At 40.3% G+C, this 20,173-nt stretch overlaps 1 protein-coding gene across 4 annotated transcripts in view; it reads left to right on the forward strand.

Moving 5' to 3' along the window:
- SSH2 (slingshot protein phosphatase 2) overlaps positions 1–20,173 on the forward strand; it is a 267,882-nt gene that overhangs the window by 151,867 nt on the left and 95,842 nt on the right. Inside the window, exon 1 of one of the 4 annotated variants that reach the window (XM_049859758.1) lies at positions 14,217–14,547. The exons of 2 other annotated variants lie outside the window; for them this stretch is intronic. In XM_049859758.1, coding sequence (XP_049715715.1) covers positions 14,420–14,547 — 128 coding nt within the window. In that variant the 5' untranslated portion in view covers positions 14,217–14,419. Of the gene's footprint in view, positions 1–14,216; positions 14,548–20,173 lie in introns of those variants that run through there. One more of the 4 variants, XM_049859760.1, reaches the window with a different exon arrangement.

Genomic DNA, 20,173 nt, shown 5'->3' on the forward strand with positions numbered 1-20,173 from the left:
TCTAATCTCTAAAATCTACAAGAAAATCCAGCACCTCTATTACAAAAAAAAACAAATAATCCAGTTAAAAAATTGGCAAATGAAATGAACAGACACTTCACCAAAGACAACATTCAAGCAGCCAACAGACACATGAGGAAATACTCACGATTGCTAGATACCATCTCACCCCGGCATTACTGGCACGAATCAATAAAACAGGAAATAACAGATGTTGGAGAGGCTGCGGGGAGATAAGAACTCTTATGCACTGCTGCCATTTTGGAAAGCAATATGGCACTTCCTTAGAAAGCTAGAAATAGAAATACCATATGATCCAGCCATCCCACTCCTGGGAATATATCCTACAGTAATAAGCATCATCACACGGACAGACATATGCACACCCATGTTCATTGCAGCATTGTTCACAATAGCAAAAAGATGGAAACAACCTAGATGCCCATCAACGATGAATGGATAAACAAATAGTTTGGATGGATAAACAAACACAATGGAGTATTACCCAACGACAAAGAACAACGATGAATCTGTGAAACATCTCATAACATAGATGAATCTGGAGGACATTATGCTGAGTGCAATAAGTCAATCACAAAAGGACAAATATTGTATGAGACCACTACTGTAAATACGAAAAAGTTTACATACAAAAATAAACAATCTTTAATGGTTACAAGGCGGGGGCTGGGGATGGAAAAACACTTGATAGACAATAGATAAGTGGAAACATTGGTGAAGGGTAAGACGATACACAATACTGGGGAAGCCAGCACAACCTATACAAGGCAAGGTCATGGCAGCTCCATAGACACATCCAAACGCCCTGAGGGACCAAATTGCTGGGCTGAGGACTGTGGGGACCATGATATCGGGAATATCTAGCTCAATTGGCATAACATAGTTTATAAAGAATATGTTCTACGTTCTACTTTGGTGAGTAGCATCTGGGATCTTAACAGCCTGTGAGCAGCCATCTAGGATACTCCACTGGCCTCACTTCTTCGGGAGCAAGGAAGAATGAAGACTAAAATACAAGAGAAAGATTAGTCCAAAGGACTAATGGACCACATCTACCCCAACTTCCACCAGGCCGAGTCCAGAATGAGATGGTACTGCCACTGACTGCTCTGACAGAGGATCACAATAGAGGGTCCTGGACAGAGCTGGAGAAAAATGTGGAACAAAATTGTAATGCAAAAAGAAAGACCAGACTTGCTGGCCTGACAGAGACTGGAGAAACCCTGAGAGTGTGGCTCCCAGACACACTTTTAGCTAAGTAATGAGGTCATTCTTGAGGTTCACCCCTCAGCCAAAGATTAAACAGGCCCATGGAACAAAACAAGACTAAAGGGGTGCAGCCGGCCCTGGGGCAGGGACTGGAAGACAGGAGGAAACAGGAAAGCTGGTAATAGGGAACCCAGGGTTGAGAGGAGACAGTGTTGACAGGTCATGGGGTTGTTAACCAGTGTCATAGAACAATGTGTTTACTAACTGTTTGATGAGAAAGTAGATTGTCCTGTAAACCTTCATCTAAAGTACAATAAAAAGGGGGAAAAAAGATAGTATTCTGTAGTTGGAACAGTCAACATTTGAGCCATATAAAGCTTGAGTTTTTCTGGATCAGTTATTTACCTATAAAATTATGAAAATACCAACCCTGATGAGTAATTCCAATTAAATTAGACCACTTAAGGTAAAGTACTTTACAAACAAATAATAAATAATGTAATTTCTGGTAATGTAGTCATTTTAAAATACCACTAAAGCAAAAATTTATAGTGCATTTGTTCTCAGTTACGTAGAAAAAGTACTAGTTTCGGAGTTAAAAGACCTACATTTGTTTGTATTGGTTGCATGACCTTGGACAAGTACATCCATTCTTTGAGATCCAGTTTCCTCTTAATTAAAAAAAAAAAAAGAAAGAAAAGAAATAAAAAAATGGAGCATACTTACTGTGAGGCAGAAATAAGATACAAGTATGAAAATACCTCAAATAGTAGGCAAAATACCATTTCGTAAATGTTGCATCTGAGTGGATTTTATCAATGGCAAATGTCTTTTGTTCTAGTTCTTCTCACGGTCAGCTTGTAGCAGAGCATGTTACTGAGATAAAGGAAGCTTGTGAGGGAGACTAAAAAAAAAAACAGTCTTTTAAAAACTATTAAAACTATTTTGCTTTTAATGATTTAATGTACTCAGTCACTATACTAGTGATGCTCATCTACTGTAAACAGATTTGGGCTTCCTAGATTGGGGTTTCAATTGCGGTGAGAAAAAGATTATAAATAAATCATCTCACAACCTCTCCAGAAAAGGCTGGTATATTAGTATCCTAGGGCAGCCGTAACAAATTATAACAAACTAGGCAGTTAAAGACAACAGAAAGTTACTGTCTTACAGTTCTGGAGGCTAGAAGTTCAAAATCAAGGTGTCGGCTGGGCCATGCTCTCTCTCTGAAGACTCTTGGGGAGGATCCTTGGCTCTTCCTAGCCTCTCGTGGTTGCCGGCACTCCTTCATGTTTCTTGGCTTATAAATGTATCCCTGCAATCTCTTGGCATTTTCCGTGTGTTCGGTGTATTTGTGTCCAATTTCTGTTTCTGTAAGAATACCAGTCATCCCTAATCCAATATTACCTCGTCTTAACTTGATTACAGAGCCCTGGTGGCACAGTGGTTAAGAACTTGGCTGCTAATCCAAAGGTTAGCCATTTGAATCCAGCAGCTGCTCCCTGGAAACCCTGTGGGCAGTTCTACTCTGTCCTTTCCTGATTTTTTTTTTTTCCTCATAGGGCCACTATGAGTTGGAATTGACTCAACGTCAATAGGCTGGGTTTGTGGTTTTAACTTGATTACATTGGCAAAGACCCTATTTCCAAATAAGGTCATATACAGAGGTGCCAAAAGTTAGGACTTGAATATATCTCTGGAGGCGCACAGTTCAGCACTCTACCACCAGGAAAATCAGAGCCGAAGTAAGTGCTTTACAAGAAGTGACTGTGTTAAGATAATGTTAGAGGAACTGGCCTTTTCTCTTTTTATTTGGTAGATACCATAAGCAAGAGCTTAAGCAGTAATTAGACTATCAAGCCTAATTATTGTTTTCTGTAGTATACTAGGTCCTTAAGTATTTAAAACCAGTTGATATCCTTCTTCACAGAGATTTTTTGATAAAACATGAACTAGAGGTTTTGTTTTTTTCCCAATATTTTATTATTAAAAAATTCAAACATACAGACAAGTTGAAAGAATTGTACAGAAAACAACCAAATACACACCCCCTGGATTCTGCAGTTACCATCTTGCTATATTGGCACAGTGGTTAAGAGCTGTGACGAGCTATGGCTGCTAACCAAGAGGTTGGCAGTTCAAATCCACCAGCCACTGCTTGGAGGCCCTATGGGGTAGTTCTGCTGTGTTCTGTAGGATCACTGTGAGTCAGAATCGACTTGACAGCAATAGGTTTTTTTGTATATTGGCTTTATCTCACATCTATCCACATATCCACCCCCGGGCTAGAGGTTTTTAAGCAGAAATGACGTTTTTATTTGCCTTCTATATGTATTATATATCGACCTTAAGAAAAAAAAAAAAATTTAAGTTCAATGCTTTACAAGCTATACTATATTGAATGACTGTTACATTAAACAAAGCTATACCATATGCATAATATAAAACATGAATGGGAGGATAAATAACTAATTCAGGAGAGTAGTTACACCTAGAGTGAGGGGAAAGAGCTCAGAGATGAGTTCACAGAGGGCTTCGACTTCAATGTTTTATTCTTAAAATCTCTGGAAGAGTAAAATGTTAGAATGTGATACTGCTGTTTAGCATATATAGCTGTTCGTTTTTGTTACTTTCTGTTCTTTTCTCTATGGTTGACATATTTCACAATTAAAAATTAAAAAGAAAGATTTGCTACTTAGTCTTCTTCCCTGGAAAAATATTTTCCACTTAAGATCCACTGTCCGGTCGGCCTTTCAGCGGAGGCAGGTTGAAGAGAATCTGACAATACCCCATCTTTTCTCAGTTAGTTGATGTACTATCTGAAGAATGCTATAAAGCGTCCCCTTTCTACCAAGAACTGAGGATTATGACTTTTGCATACTTCTTGGTTTTGCCTAAGCCAGAGAGGAAAAACAACGTCCAATATTGTACTTAAATTCCTTGAACATACCTGACATGGTTGTTGAAAAGCGTCTAATTGTGTCTAAGTTTGTGATTTTGCGTGTTCACCTGATTTCGGAGAAGAAAGACATGAAAAGTGAAATGTGGCCAGGGAAGCTGATACATGAAGACTTGGAGATAATGCTGCTGCTCAGCCAGGGCCTGGAAACTTGACCATTCGAAACAAACTGCATAGTACTAAATCGCTTGTGAAAGGGCTGAATCAGTCCTGCTGCAATTTGAACTTTTGGCTCCTGAAAGTCTAGGGCATGCTTGAAAATAAAGATAAAGCCCTTACCTACTGGCTCGTGTTCCAGACCCACTACTGGATTCTTTGTACGACGGAGGCATCTACCCAAAGTGCAAGAGGCAGGAGGAAAGAGATGAAACACTGAAAAAGAGTCTTAGGGACTGCTCCCTGTACCAGAGCTGAGGGAGTAAGCCCCCAGAGAGAGAAAGCCTCTATTATTAATGTATTGATTACTTCAGGAAGTATTTATCTGGAGCCTAATGTGTATGTGAAAAGTAGCCATAGCAAAGATAAAGTGCGGTGTGGTGTAAGGGATCAATCAAACAACTGTTTAGTGCTTATGACTTGCCTAGCACTGTCCTAGGCTCTGTAATGGACACAAAAGTTACTGTGTCTCATTTGCTCCAACAGAGAGATAAGTTACATAGGCAGCAATTACCGGACAAGAAATACGTATACATACAAACACATTTCATAGCACACGGTATAAAATAGAGAATAAGACCTTGAATAGGAGCCCTGGTGGTACAATGGTTAAGCAATTGGCTGCTAACTCAAAGGTTGGTGATTCGAATCCACCCGGTGGCTTGGGGGCGGGGGGAGTGGGTGGAGACCTGGCAATTTGCTCTCATAAAGATTACAGCCTAGAAAACCCTATAGGGTCAAAATTTACTCAACAGTACCTAGCAACAACAACAACAAAGACCTTGAATAACATAATAAAAATTTGAAGGCTTTAGAAAAGTGTCAGGTTATTGTGTTATCCTGACTCATAGTGCCCCTTTAGGACAGAGTAGAACTGCCCAATAGGGTTCCTAGGCTGTAATCTTTATAAGAGCAGATAACCACATCTTTTCCCCCATGGAGTGGTTGATGGGTTCGAACTACCAGCCTTTAGGTTAGCAGCCGAGCTCTTAACTACTACGCTACCAGAGCTCAAAAAGTATCATAGCATGCTGCAAACCAGGAACTGGTCATTGGACTTAATCAGAAGACTTAGGTTCAAATCCCATCTCTGACATTTGCCATGCAAGTTTGGACAAGTCCCTTAATTTCTGAGCCTCAGTTTCTACAAACAATCTATAAAATGGAGATGATAATAGCAGCTGTCTCTGTTTACCTATACACAGGATTGTAATGAGCATCAATGGATGTGAAAACACTATAGAGTTTCTAATTATTGAAAGAACTGAGAATTGAACTAGGCCTTGAGAAATATGTTGCACATGGGATAACTTGAAAAGCTGAATGAAAGTGGTCCCAGCGAGGCAGCAATTTGAACAGACAGTGAGACTCCGATACAGTAGGGCAGGGTGGATACAACATAATTGTAGATTTATTTCAGGAGAATGGGTAAAAAGTTAACAGTGATTGTGTTGGGGAAAACATGGAGTTGAGAGTAATATGTCATAATGACTAGTTTACAGTAAGATTTAAATTATGGAGGGGTCTGAATGCTATGAGCCAGAATCAACTTGACAGCACTGGGGTTTCCGAATGCTAGAAGGAAGAGTTTGGATTTGATCTGAAAAGAAATAAGGAAATATTTGGGGCTTTTGAGTAGGGAATTATTATTATAAAAGTGATTAACTTATTTATTTTCATAATCGGCATCTAGCAAAGTACCTGGCATACAGGTATTCAGGATTAGTGACGCTAAATTCAGTTAGTCCTTCAACAATATGTAGGGTAGATTGGACACAACTGAACCTAGAGCCTAGGCTTCTTATCAGCTAGATGTTAGTCTGGGTCATCTTTTTTTTTTTTTTTTTAATTGTAAAAAGGAATGATAATACTCGCCCAGCTAGTAGGTTTATTTTAAATATCAAATAAGAGCACTACCATCATCATCCACAAACACATTAAATACCTCCCTCATGCAGGATGCTGTGTGAAAACTAGGGAAACGAAAAGATCTGAAGGTGTAAGTCTTTGAAGAATGTTGTGAGATGAATATAAGTTTGAAATACAGAGTTTTAAGGATCTGGTAGCAAGCGGATGGTACAAGAGCCAAAAGATCCTCTTACTGCTACATTTAGTACTTGGATTGAAAAAAAAAAAAAAAGTACTTGGATAGATCCCTATTATTGTCCGGATCTGCTTGGCATTGTCAGGACCTGCTAGGTGTAGCTAGGATAAGTAGAGGAGAAAACAGCAGGTGCACTCACGTAGGTATTTCAGGTCCCCAGGAGTCGACAATAGGTCAGTACTGCCTGTTGGCAATAGACCTTTTCAGACTTAACCTGTTCTGTAATGAATCTCCATCCTTACGGAGACAGTATAGAAACTGGTTAAGAAAGCAGGCTCTGAAATCAGAATACTGACTGGGTTTGAAATACCCCTGTATAACCTTAAGCAAATTAACCTCTCTGAGCCTTGTAGAGATAATAACAGAATCACAGTTTTGTTTGTGAGAATTAAGTGAGCTACTGTGTATGAACTAACAGAGCACCTGGCACACAGTAAATACCAGCTCAATAAATGTCAGTTACTGTTTTTTATTTTCAAGTGCTTCTCAGCTCCTAGAGTCTAGCCTTCATTCTCTGACACTCCCAAATTCACTTCCCATTTTTCTCTGTCTCACCTCATTCCAGGACACCGATGGTATAAGGCCACATTTGGCTCATTCACTTATAATACACTCTACAGCCCTAGTACAAGATCTTAAAATATCTTCTGAATCAGAAAGTATATTATCTTCAAAGTAGTTTAAGTATTATGTGTATATTGTTAGTCTTTGAAATCAATAATTTATAATATAGCTCTTTATAATTTAGTTATTTTTCTAGATTTCCTACTGAAAGCATGTTTTACTTCTATAATTTTTTCTTTTCTTTTTTTTCTTTCTAATGTAATATGCAAAAGTTGGGGTGTAAAAGAGAATTTTGGGCCCTGAGTTAATTTACCAGATCACAGGGTAGGAGAAGATACTAATATTTCATGGGAAAATAAAAAACTAAACCCATTAGGAGGGCAATTTGGTAATATCCACCAAATACTAAGATGTTTGAAGTATTTTAACTGTCAATTCTACCTCTAGATAGCCATCCAACAAATATATTCACATGCATACACAAAGATTGTGTAAAAACACGTTCTTAGCAACACGGTATAAAATAGTAAAGACTGGAAACAACTTAAATATCCATCAGTAAGGGACTGTTTAAACAAATTATATGTGATTCTACAATGAAACATGATGCAGTTCTTTAAAAGAATGAGGTAGATCTATATAAATGTGGGAAATGTCTAAGATATAGTGATAAATGGGTGGCGGGAGCAAAAAGCAGAATATTATATATAATGCAATTCTAAGTGTGTTTCTTAAAGGGCAGCTGTAATACACTAATGTTTGCATATGCAAGGAAAATTCCTGGAAATATATGTAAGAAACTATTAACAGTAACTACCCCTGGGAGTAAAAAGATGGAGAAGAGTGACTTTTATTTTCACCTTTCTGAACACTGAAAATAATGTTTTAATCATTTGACAGTGTTACCTTTATTTTTAAAAAAACTAGTTTTTTTTAACAAATAAAATGTTTAAAGAGATGGTGTAAGAGAAAGAGATGGAGTCAGGATTAAATGGTTAAGTGTTTTTGTAAGGTGTGTTGGATGTGAAAAGTGATCTATAAATACCTATTATTTTTACTAAACAATAGAGTGTGGGGCTTTTGTAACCTGAAGAAAGAAACATTTCAGCATCTCTTCCTACCGGAGCATATGGTGGTTAAGACCATGGGGGATAAATGCCTTGGAGATCACCTCTCATGGAGCTGATATCCAGATCTTTTCAGTGTCTCCCATTGCTCTTATGGTGGAAACTTCATGGAAAGAACTGTAAGGGCTCTGTGACATTGTTAAATCGAGTGTTTAAAACTGTTGTCAGATATTCTTCTTTCAAACAAAACTATTAGCCACAAGGTGATTGCAAAACATGATTGCTTTTAAGAGCCTTTGTTTACAGAGTTTGGTTTTATTGTATTGTATGAAGAGTGCCTTTGATTCAGTGTAGTGGGATACTTCTTGGTGCTGTCTGGGCAACAAGTTTGGAAATTAGGGGTGTTATCTTGAGAGTTTCACCCTGCCATTCTACAGATTAACAGTCGACAGAATGTTGTGTTCCTCCAGGTAACAAGCCTTTTGTTTTGTAGCTGTGTGTCGGTTTGCTCCCTTTTGACACTCAGGGGATTAATTTACTGTTTGTTTCTCTACATCAAGCCTTTAGAGAAAACATAAAGTAAGCCTTCTGATTGGTATAATCAGTTATTTCTTATGACCAGGTATTTAAACAATATAATTATATAAGTTAATGCCATTATTTCAAAGTTTAAAAAATATAAATACTCAGTAAGCAGCAGATCTCACATTACTGCAGTTTGCAATAGTGAATTAATGTAATTAACGACTTGGTAAACAATAATATTAAAAAAAGACTTCCTGCATGAAATGGTGATATATAAGGAAAGTTTGTATGTACTTTAATTTTCATTTATTTGTTTATCAAATTGTGGGTAATAAAAGAAAGCAAATACAACTAGCTCTGTATTATTGAAAGCTGGTTGGCCAGTTTATAGATGATAATAATAATGAAAATTTGGTGTTGTCCTGTTCACAAAACAGTTTTGTCTACGTATCTTAATAAGCCTTTGAGATAAAAAATTATCATCCCACTTTAAGACTAAAGGAATTAGAACTGGGACAGATTAAGGTTTGCCCACGAATAAAATACCTAGAACTTAGAACTTCTAATATCAGAGTCATTGCCATGTTTTACTGTGGCCTATTTCAGCTGTTTTTCAGATCGGTGGAAAAGGCAGAGGGGATCATCTGTAGTCCAACACCTTCGTTTTCTCAGTGAATAAACTAAGGCCCACAGTGGACCTTACCTTAAGGTTGCCAGACAGACTTCAGAGACCCCTGCTCCCCTAAAACACACACACACACAGAAAAACACATAGTTGTTCTACTTTACCTCAGAAGAACAGCCAAAAAATAAGATAAATGGAAAAATTAGAAAGATTAAAAAAAAGCTTTAAAATTTTTTACAGCCATGCACTTTGATCTAAGATTCCTCACTGGGGACTCCAGCTCTCTGATTTTATTCCTACAGAGCAATCTCATCAAGCTTTCTCTTAACATACAAACTTAAAGAGCCATCAAGGCCAAAAAAAGTAGATTTTTATGCCGGGCCCTAGTCTAAGGACTTTACATGTATATATTAATTAATCATCACAATAACATCATAAACTAATACTGACTGAACAACTAGGATTCAAACCCAGCCTATTAACTCCAAGGACAGAGATTTTAACTGCTGGCACTACTGCTTTAAACTCGTGTTAATTGCCGCCCAATCGATTCTGACTCATGACAACCACATGTGTGCAGAGTAGAGCTGCTCCATAAGGTTTTCAAGGCTGTCGTCACCTTTCAGAAACAGATCACCAGGCCTGTCTTCTAAGGTCCCTCTGAATGGGTTTGAACCACCAACCTTTCAGCTAGTAGTCAAACACTTAACCTCTTGGACGTCTAGGAACTATTTATTTTAAGTGGATTAAATATATGTTCAGATTGGATGAAATTTCTTTCTCTAAAGTTCCCTGACTCTCACAAGAACAGATCTTGTGACATTTCCTTAGGGTTTTATTACTGTATTTCACAGAGAAGTTAAGTGACTTGGCTAAAATCTTAATTTATTAAGTGATGTGTCAGAACTAGAACTTAGGCCCTCTGGTTTCTAACCCACTGATGTTGGCACTATAAACTAATGTTGTCACCTTTTAGCTCATTAGCTACTGTCAGCTCAAGTGATCTACCCACCTTGGTCTTGTCCCAGCAGCAAAAGCACGTCTTGCGCAATGATTAATTGCTTGGCTGCTAACCAAAAGGTCAGCGGTTCAAACCCACCAGCTACTTCACAGGAGAAAGATGTGGCACTTTGCTTCGTAAAGATTAAAACCCATTGCCATGGAGCTGATTCTGACTCGTAGCAACCCTATAAGAGTAGAAATGCCCCCCATAAGGTTTCCAAGGCTGTAAATCCTTACGGAAACAGACTGCCACATCTTTCTCCCAGCAGAGCAGCTGGTGTGTTCGAACTGCCAACCTTCTGGTTGGCAGCCATGTGCTTTAACCACTGCACCACCATGGCTCAGCCTTGGAAACCCCATGAGGCAGTTTTACTCTGTCCTGTGGGGTTGATATGACTCAGAATTGACTTGACGGCAATGGGTTTGGTTTGGTTTTGGTGTGCCTTATGGAGGAACACATGAAGACATAGTAATGGAAATACATTATGGATACAATTGACATCTTATAATTTTTATGATATTAACATATGATTCTACAAAAAATTTAATTTGGTCATAGCTAATGCTGTCAAGAGCAAAGTTAACATTTTAGAATATTCTTATTTCTGAGTCTTGAAATGGTCAGCAAATGACAGAATTCATTTCAAATCTCCTAACTCAACCAAGAGTGTAAAGAAATATACCACCTTTTCTTTAGGGCCTTTGTAGAGTTTTGCGCTTTTTTTTTTTTTAAGAAAGCCCCTTCTGACTTCATGTAGAGTGGAAAACTAACTTAGTTTATTTCATGCTGTTCAATCTAATTTGGAATCATTTTTGAATTCCTAAATGCTTGGGTACAGAGAACTTGTTCCCTAGAGCCTTGTCTTCTGACAGTGGAGAGTAAAGGATTAAATTGAGCTGAAACTAAATTGATTGACATTTTGACACTCTGCCGATTTTGAAAAGGGTATTTGTTCAACTTTTTAAAAACAGATTCTAGCAGAAACAACCATTTCCTTAAAGGTACCCCAGTTTGCAAAGATAATTTAATTTTTTCTCAAAAAACCAAGAGGCATGTTTTAACACCTTCCCAATTTTCCTATATTACGGTTCAAAGCAAGAATTTAACTTGGAAAAGCTTTTGAAAAGGCCTGGATGAGGGTGCAAAAATAGTCTCCTTAGCTGAACAGGCACAGACAGAGGTCTTTTGAGGGGAAACAAAGGACTATGCACTTCTGGGCACCACTATAGGAACCTACTTATAAAACACAAGCATACATACTGATGAAATCTATACCTCTAGAGTTTTTAAACATAAGAGATATTAAGTCTGAATTGAGTAAAATATATTTCCTGCTGACTTCTTCTGCAGATATAGGTGATTACCATGCCATCATCTTTCCTAAACACCATCATTTAGTGTTGACTCTGCTGTCATGAAAGGAACTGGACTCACCTGAACAGTGCTGCTCTAAACTGCCTGTTGCCTTTTTTTGATCACTGCAGGGGACTGTAATAAATTACCGCCCGGAAGATGTTTCAAACTGGCAAGTTTGCCAGATATTTTAAGCAATTTATTTTGGGGCGTATCAGCAGATTTCTTCATACACTGCCATTTGGGTGCCTGCTGACACAGCCTGAATAAACCTTTCAAACATTTTCCTTCCTAGAGATGGATGATGAAGATGATGATGCACTGAACTCCAAGATTCAGACTTTTTATTAACTCTTCCCTTGACAACTGCTTCCTTCCTATTACCAGATCTCTAGGAAACACAGATACATCTTTCTAGCCTGAGTTTACAATATTTGAAGTCTCTCGGTGCCTTGGCAACAGCTTTAAGGAAGGATCAGCTAACAAAAGAGTGATTCTGTTTTTAGGCGTAGAGTTTATAGTTTAGATGATTTCATTACTAGTATTTTGAAAACTGCCAAATTTCCTAAAAGGAAAAGAGATCCAAAAATTTATATAAAACAAATAGGCTTATTTCTTCTTGATTCTGGCATATGTTGAGTCCTGAAGGACTTCTTCCTGTGCCAATCTTAGTCTCTTTTATAATTTGTTAGTGAAGTTGTTTAAAATTTGTTAATTTCTGGTTCCGGAATTCCTAAGGTGGTAGTTGTTAGGTGTTGTCAAGTCAGTTCTGACTCACAGCGACCCTATGCACAACAGAACGAACCACTGCCCAGTCCTGCACCATCCTCACAATCGTTGCTATGCCTGAGCCCATTGTTGCAGCCACGGTGTCAATCCATCTCATTGAGGGTTGACCCTCTCCTTTACCAAGCATGATGTACTTCTCCAGGGACTGGTCTCTCCTGATAACATATGCAAAGTACATGAGACGCAGTCTCGCCATCCCTGCTTCTAAGGAGCATTCTGGTTGTACTTCTAAGACAGATTTGTTCCTTCTTTTTGGCAGTCCATGGTATATTCAATATTCTTCGCCAGCACCACAATTCAAAGGTGTCAATTCTTCTTCCGTCTTCCTTATTCGTAGTCCAGCTTTCACATGCATATGAGTCTTGGGTCAGACACACCTTAGTCCTCAAGGTGACATTATTGATATTTAAAGGTAGCTTTATTGATACATATTTTAATCAAGTGTTCAGAAATGCAGAAAATATTTGTTTTTATGCACATGGAGAGCCCTGGTGGTGCAGTGGTTAAAGCACACGGCTGCTAACCAAAATGTCAGCAGCTCAAACCTACCAGCTGCTCTGTGGAAGAAAGATGGCAGTCTGCTTCTGTGAAGATGTACAGCCTTAGAAACCCTATGGGGCAGTCCTACTCCATCCTATAGGGCGGCTATGAGTTGGAATCTAATCTACAACAGGTGGTTTGGTTTCTGGCTTATGAGACTGGAAGGACCAGAGATAGGGCTATTTTACTGAGTGCCTGCACTGTGCCAGCCGCTTTAGGTAAACCAACAACTACTTTGCGGGGAAGCATGAGAGGGTTCTCACTTTACAAAGAGCTGTTTCCTGGTCAGGTGAAAGGGACATAAGAACTTAAACCCATAAAGCTTTCAGGGAATACAGTTTGGTGGGGAAAACCCTCAGGAGTCAAAACCTGAGTTCCTGTTTGATCAACATCACTTACAAACCAGGTCATCTGGGCAGACCCTGAATGTTTCTACACCCGTAAAATGAGGACATAATCTTTAGCCTTCCTTCCTCGCTGGATCATTTGGCACCAAAAACCAAAACCAAAGTCGTTGCCATGGAGTTGATACGGACTCACAGGATTTCCAAGGAGCAGCTTGTGGATTCGAACTGCAGACCTTTTTTTGGTTAGCAGCCGAGTGCTTAACCACGGGGGAGCTTTGAAAATGCTGATGTCCAGATGCCACCGTCAGAGATTCTGATGAAATTGATCTAGGGTTTGGCCTGGGCCTTGGGAGTATTGAAATGTCCACAAGGGACGTCTATGTGCAGTCAAGTCTGGGAATCCGTGGATCGGAGGATGACCAGGAAAAGCCCTTTATAAATTTATTTCCTAGCGTTAGCCTGTGTTATCTAGAGTGTGGGTAGGTTTTCTTCCATCCTAACTTCACCTGTTATCTTAAAAAAATCTAATCTGAATTTTCTGAGCCCTTAGCACAGAGGAAACCCCTGATAAATGTGTTGCATTGTGAATGCAGGGCTTTTAAAACTCAATTTTAAAGTAATTCGGAAAATGGGATTTGTTTGAGGTACAATGTATAGAGCCGTTTAAGAAGCAGGACCCTTCCGCTGAAACATTCTTCTTAAAGAAATGCAAGCCTTTCTCGCCCACCCTGTCTGGCTTCACTCCACCTCAGCGGCGTCTCCTTGGGGCTGACCCTCGTGGCCAGGCCGGGACGCGGGCGGCGGGAGCCGCGTGGGCGCGGCGAGCTCCGGGGCGGGGCGGGGCGGGGCGGGGCGGGGCGCCGGCCGGGCCGACCCTCCGGGCCCTCCGGACCCTGCCCGCCCACCCGGCCCGCCCCTGCCGCGGCGCCCCGCCCCGGACGCGGGTGGAGGCGGGCTGCTGGCGGCACCGGCCGCCGGGACTCCTCGGCCGAGCCTCAGGGCTGCGGCGGCTGCCTCCGCGCGACCCGGCGGGCCCAGCTCGGCCGCCGGGAGTTAGCGCTGCCGGCGCCCCTGACCCGGCCGAGCCCGAAGCGAGCGCCCAGCGCCCGAGCCGGGCGGGGGCCAGGATGCCGAGCGCAGCGCCTTGAGCCGGCCCCATGACCCTGAGCACGTTGGCCTGCGAGAGAAGAGCGCCTCCCGCCTGCACCTGCAGCCTCGGTGGCCCCGACATGATCCCCTACTTCTCCGCCAACGCGGTCATCTCGCAGAACGCCATCAACCAGCTGTGAGTGCGCCGCGCGCCCTGCCGCCTCCGCGAGCGCGCGGAAAGTTGTCTTTCCGGCAGCCTCTTTCTCCAGCATCCTGGGGGGCAGGCAAGCGAGCGAGGGCAGAATCGCAGCCTGCGTGCTGGGAAGTCTCGGGGCGTCCAGGGGGATTGTGGGGTGGGGGTGCGGGGTAGCTCATGAAGGCAGAAAGCGTCCGGGGGGAGGGGAGGTCGGGCAGAAGAACCTGCCCGGTAAACTTTGGGGGGGTCTGGAAGTGGAGCAGTCCCGGGGAAGTTGACCAAGTGACAGCCGGAGCCGTATGGCACGCGAGAGACTCGGGGTGGCGTGGGGGCCGGGGGTAGGGGCAGAGTCGGAGCCGTCCGCCGGAAACGCTAGGGACTCCGGTGCGGGTCCTGTTGGTGAACAGACTCTCGTTTTTAGATTTTAAAATAAGTTTGTGCGTGACCATAAATTTCTTTTGCAAACCGTTCACACAAACAAAGGCAGTCCGCTCTTCACCGGGAACTAGGCTAAAAGTAGTTGGATTTACTTTTTGTCTCCCCCTAGGTGATCGCAACCCAAGCCAGCACGCGCAGCAGCTTCATTCACTAAAGTGCAAGAATGCGAGCGCATCTTTAAATCGTTGTTCTTGAAGTTTGTGGAGTAGTTGTCCTTCCCTTGCATTGTGGTTTAGCTGTTTCTGAGAACTGCGTGTGCTCAAACTTGTGGTTAATGTCAAGCCTCACAGTTACGAGAACCCCATCTATTCAAGCTGCATCCTTAAACCAGTGGGGTGATTTAGGGTTACTTCACATTTTTTTTTTTTTTCCACATAGCAGTTTGGTCTGCATAGTGAATTAGCACTCACTCCAGAGTGGCTTCAGAGAAGGAGTCACCTGCTGAGATTTCCTGGACTCCCAGCTCTTAACCAACCCCACCACCTCCCTCCCAGGTCGACCCTGAACAGCTTTGCAATGTCCAACAACAGATAGCTTTCCATTATTCCTTGTTGAAGGTCCAAGAATAGCATGTAAAGTGATTTATAGGTAATGGTACACCGCATTTATTATTTTGAGTAATGGCTTGTTCTCCTATCAATTCCGATTAAACTTATTTGAACTTTTTTTTTCCCTTTGTGTTTATTCATAATGGAGCTGCTAAAGAAATAGGAGGAAAAAAATAATAATAACAGGGGTTTTATTGCCCTGTCCTGCAAATTCTGCACACAATTAAATAAACTGCCTTATTTACATTTTCACTTTTTTAAAAAAGGCTAAAAGGCAAATGAAGTGAAAGAAAAGGAAAGTAGTGAATAACTTGAAACTGAATAATGAGTCTCAAAATAATACTGTTAGCAATACTTTTTAAAAAGGCAGCGCTTTTAAGCTTTTTAGGGGAGACGGAGTTTTGAATCATGCTTTCTAGTGTAATCAAACAAGCCCAAATTTTTCTTCCTACTAATTAATGTCAGTGGGTAAGTCATTTGACTTTAGTTTCTTCCATTACAAAATGGGTATACTCCCATAGGCTCCTAAGAAATCATATCCGTTGTAACACTTTGCAAATTATAAGGCCCTGCCCCCCAAAATAAGTTAATTTAAATTAAACAGTCATTTATAGCTGCCATTTATTGACTGCTTGTCAGTGTGCTAATTGTTTAATGCCTGTTATTTAATCATCACAGGAACCTAATGAACTAAGTTACTAATTTATAGGTGATAAAGTTGAGGCTTAGAGAAGTTATGTTAATACTCAAGGCCATAGAGCTAGTAAGTAACAAAACAGTCCTTAGAATCCAGTTGTTTCCGAGGCCAGTGGTCTTAACCACTGTAAAGTGATTATTCTGTCTTAGTAGTTGCAATGTCACTTTTGAGAGTTGGCAGTCTTGGAAATTATTTTGAACTGCTGACACCTTCAACTTATTAGAGAAAAAAATGTATTTACTATTCTAAGAGTTTTGCTGCTAAGATAGACAAACTCTTTAAGAATTATCAGAGTATTTCTCTTTCGTTTTTGTCTCTTGCCACTTTTTTCCCCCTTAAAAGAGACTTGTTAATATTCGCTTTTTCTAAACTGTATTTATTAGTATTGTTTTAGAGGTCGTGCATATTTAGCATCCGTGCTGTTGCCCATTTCATCATCATTAAAAAATCTTCAGGGATCACTTCGCATGAAATCCTAAATTTTATGAGCTTAAACACACACATTGTTGGCACCTAAAGCAGAAGTTCTTAATTCGGGGTCCATGGTTATCTAGAGTTACATGAATTGGTTTCAGAATGCCCCACGTGCTCTCTGAGATCCTGTGAAAATGTTGGGGAGATAAATGTATTTTTTTAAATCAGATTCTCAAAGTAATCTGTGATCTCGAAAAAGGTTAAGGACCTCTTTCCTAAAAGGAAGTATTGTTTCTAAGACTTAGAACTCTAAACGTCAGCTGGCGTGTGAATTTCCCTGTGGTACCAGATATGTAAATTACAGTGTCTGGTGGGAGCAACTAAAAGATTCAGATTTAGGGTAATAAGGGAGGACTGACTCAAAAAAATGTAAGTGTGTTTTTGGGGGTTGAAGGACAGTGTCTTAACACGTGAATACCCTTAGCCCGGTGGTTCTCAACTTTGACTGCATATTAAAATGTAGCTTAAAAATGGAGCCAAAAGAGATACTGGTGAGTGGGTGGCATCCCAGAAATTTTTATTTAATTGATTTGAGGTATAGCCTATATACATCAGGATTTTTTAAAGGTCTCCGGATGAACTCAATGTGCAGTCAAGGTTGAGAGTCATGTCTTGGGTGAAAACAGTTGAAAAAGAATAATTCCATTAATTTCTCTTCCATATTTCGGGTTTTTCTTCCAAGAAGTTAAAATAAAATTTTTTACTCACACCCTGATAGAATTAGTTGTTCTGGAGAGCTAGCTTTTCCAGTTAGTTGAGGGATTTCTATAGCCTTTATTTTAACTATTTTAGATGGAAGTATTTTAAAACGCTGCCTTACAGTACATGGAACTTGATATAGTGAGAAAAGCAACAAATAAAGTAAAAGTTGTGAGAGCCAGAACTCAGTGGAACTGCCTTATTTTTCCAGGTCTCGCAAGTTTTCCGCCTTTGACAGGGTGCATTCTTAGCACTTTTCTGTCCATCTCTATTAGTGGAAAGTGTTTGAGTTTTCCTTCTCTGACAGGTTTCCTCCCTTACACAGCTTCTAACTTTCGCAGGTTTTACTCTAGCTTTTTTTTTTTATATCACCTTGGGGAAACCCTGGTGGTGTAGTGGTTAGGTGCTATGGCTACTAACCAAAAGGTTGGCAGTTCAGATCCAACAGGTGCTCCTTGGAAACCCTATGGAACAGTTCTAATCTGTCCTGTAGGGTCGCTATGAGTCGAAATCGACTCGACTGCAACAATATCACCCTGGGTGAGTATTTTAAGCTTCTGGTAGTCTCCATACAATGAGAAGGTTGAAATAGGTGATCTCTAATCCTTCTAGCTCTAACATTGCCTAGTGATGGCCCCTGATTCCAGTGCTTTTGAAGTTCTTACCTGCTTTTTTATGGTTTTATCAAATCTTTAATTCTCTTGTCACCCGTAAAAGTTTTTTGCCCTTTCTCATTTGCTGCCTCAAATTTACTTTGGCTTTAGAAACCAAGTAACAAATCCTATGAGAATTGCGTCAAAGAGTAAATACCAAATGAGAATCCTAGGGACTCTCCTATGGGGGAAGTATATGACCTTTAGAGGATGGCCATTAGGTACCCATTTTGGTGATTTCACAGGCTCTAATTTACTGGCTTTCAACTGTGTTATATGTAGGTGAAATTATAGAATAGCTGGGGTATTTCTGCATTTTATTGGGAATTATATCATCATTACTAGATTAAGGTCTCTACTTTCCATTGTATAAAACTTACCAAATATGGTGATATTTTTGACATAAATCAGTGAATAACAGTAAAAAGTTATCAGATTCATTCATGAAACCAAAGAATAGTTACTGTTATAAATGTTAGTCCTTTCAGGGAAAAAAAAAAAAAAATGTGTGGACAACCTAGAGGATCAAACTTGAGAGTCTTGGATCTGACTGATCAAATGATCATGAAAAGTTCCATACCCTTAAGAGTCTGTGCATACTATTTAATGAAACACACATTTGAACTTCTGAAAAATGTGGAAGCCAAACCCTGGTGGTATAGTGGTTAAGTGCTACGGCTGCTAGCCAAAGAGTCGGCAGTTCGAATCCACCAGGCAGTCCTTGGAAACTCTACAGGGCAGTTCTACTCTGTCCTGTAGGGTTGCTATGAGTCGGAATCGACTCGACAGCCCTGGGTTTTTTTGTTTTATGTTATTTTTAGAGAGCCACCATTCAGTCTCCAAGTGGCGGTCACTAAACAAGGTGCCACAGCATTCCTACTGTTATTGTCATATGCCAACAAATAGCTTGTCGAGAGATCAGTGGCCATTTTTGTATTCTGAACAGTTCAGGGAAGGTTCAAGAATTATTAGATAAAATGCTGGCAAAGGTTACCAGGTTACCTTGAAACAGTGTTCCTGTTACGAAGACCAGGCTTGAGCTTTTTGTCCTTGACCTAAGGTATTTGTATTTACTTGGTTTCACATATAAGTTTGGCTTCCTAGCTGCACTCAGCACTGAACAACAGAAGAACATGTAAGGTAATTATCCGAAAATGTACCTTTTCATGAAGTTGAAAGGTGAAAACTGTTTTATTTTTTGTGTTAGTAATAGTATAGTGCTTTTTCAGTGCTGCTTTATAGTTGTCCAAGTGATTTCATAAGTGCTTATAGTGAGTCTCCAACTTAAGCTTGCATCAGAATCACCTAAAGGCTTCTGAAAGCACAGCTGCCCCACAAGTTTCTGATTGTGTAGACCTGGGGTGGAGCTTGAGAATTTGCATTTCAAACAAATTTCCGGATAATGCTTGTCCGAGGAGGACTACATTTTGGGAACCACTGCCTTAGAGTTTTCCTCTGAGGTAGATTGGGCAAATCAGCATCCTCATTTTATAGAGTAATAAAGAAATCAAAATGGTGAAGTGATCTGCACAGGGCTACATGGCTTGTTATTGCCAGAACTGAAACTAAAACCAGCATTTCCTGTCTCCAAATCCAGAGCTCTTACAATGCTGCACTGAACATCCTGATACATACATCTTTGTATATACTTGTGAATGTTTCTTTAGATAAATCGCTAGCAGTGGAATTTCTGGGTCTAATGGTATGTATGTGTTAAAAATTTGATATATACTGCCAAACTGCCTTCCAAAAAGGCTTTGCCAGTTTGTTCTTAACCAGCTATACGTTGAAGAGTGTCTCTTTCCCTGTGTCTTTACCAACCCTGGTAGTAATAATGACAGTAATAGCAGTTTGTTGTTTCGTTTTTTTTTTTTAATTGTACTTTAGAGGCAGGTTTACAGAACAAACTAGGTTCTCATTAAACAATTAGTACGCATATTATTTTGTGACATTGGTTGCCAACCCCATGACATGTCAACACTCTCCCCTTCTCAACCTTGCTTGAGTCTGCCATTACCAGCTTGCCTATCCCTTCCTGCGTTTTAGTCCTTGCCCCTGGGCGGGTATGCCCATTTAGTCTCGTTTTGTTTTATGGGCCTGTCTGATCTTTGGCTGAA

The sequence above is a fragment of the Elephas maximus genome, chromosome 19 (assembly GCF_024166365.1).
Source record: "Elephas maximus indicus isolate mEleMax1 chromosome 19, mEleMax1 primary haplotype, whole genome shotgun sequence".
NCBI classification, from domain to species: Eukaryota; Metazoa; Chordata; class Mammalia; order Proboscidea; family Elephantidae; genus Elephas; species Elephas maximus.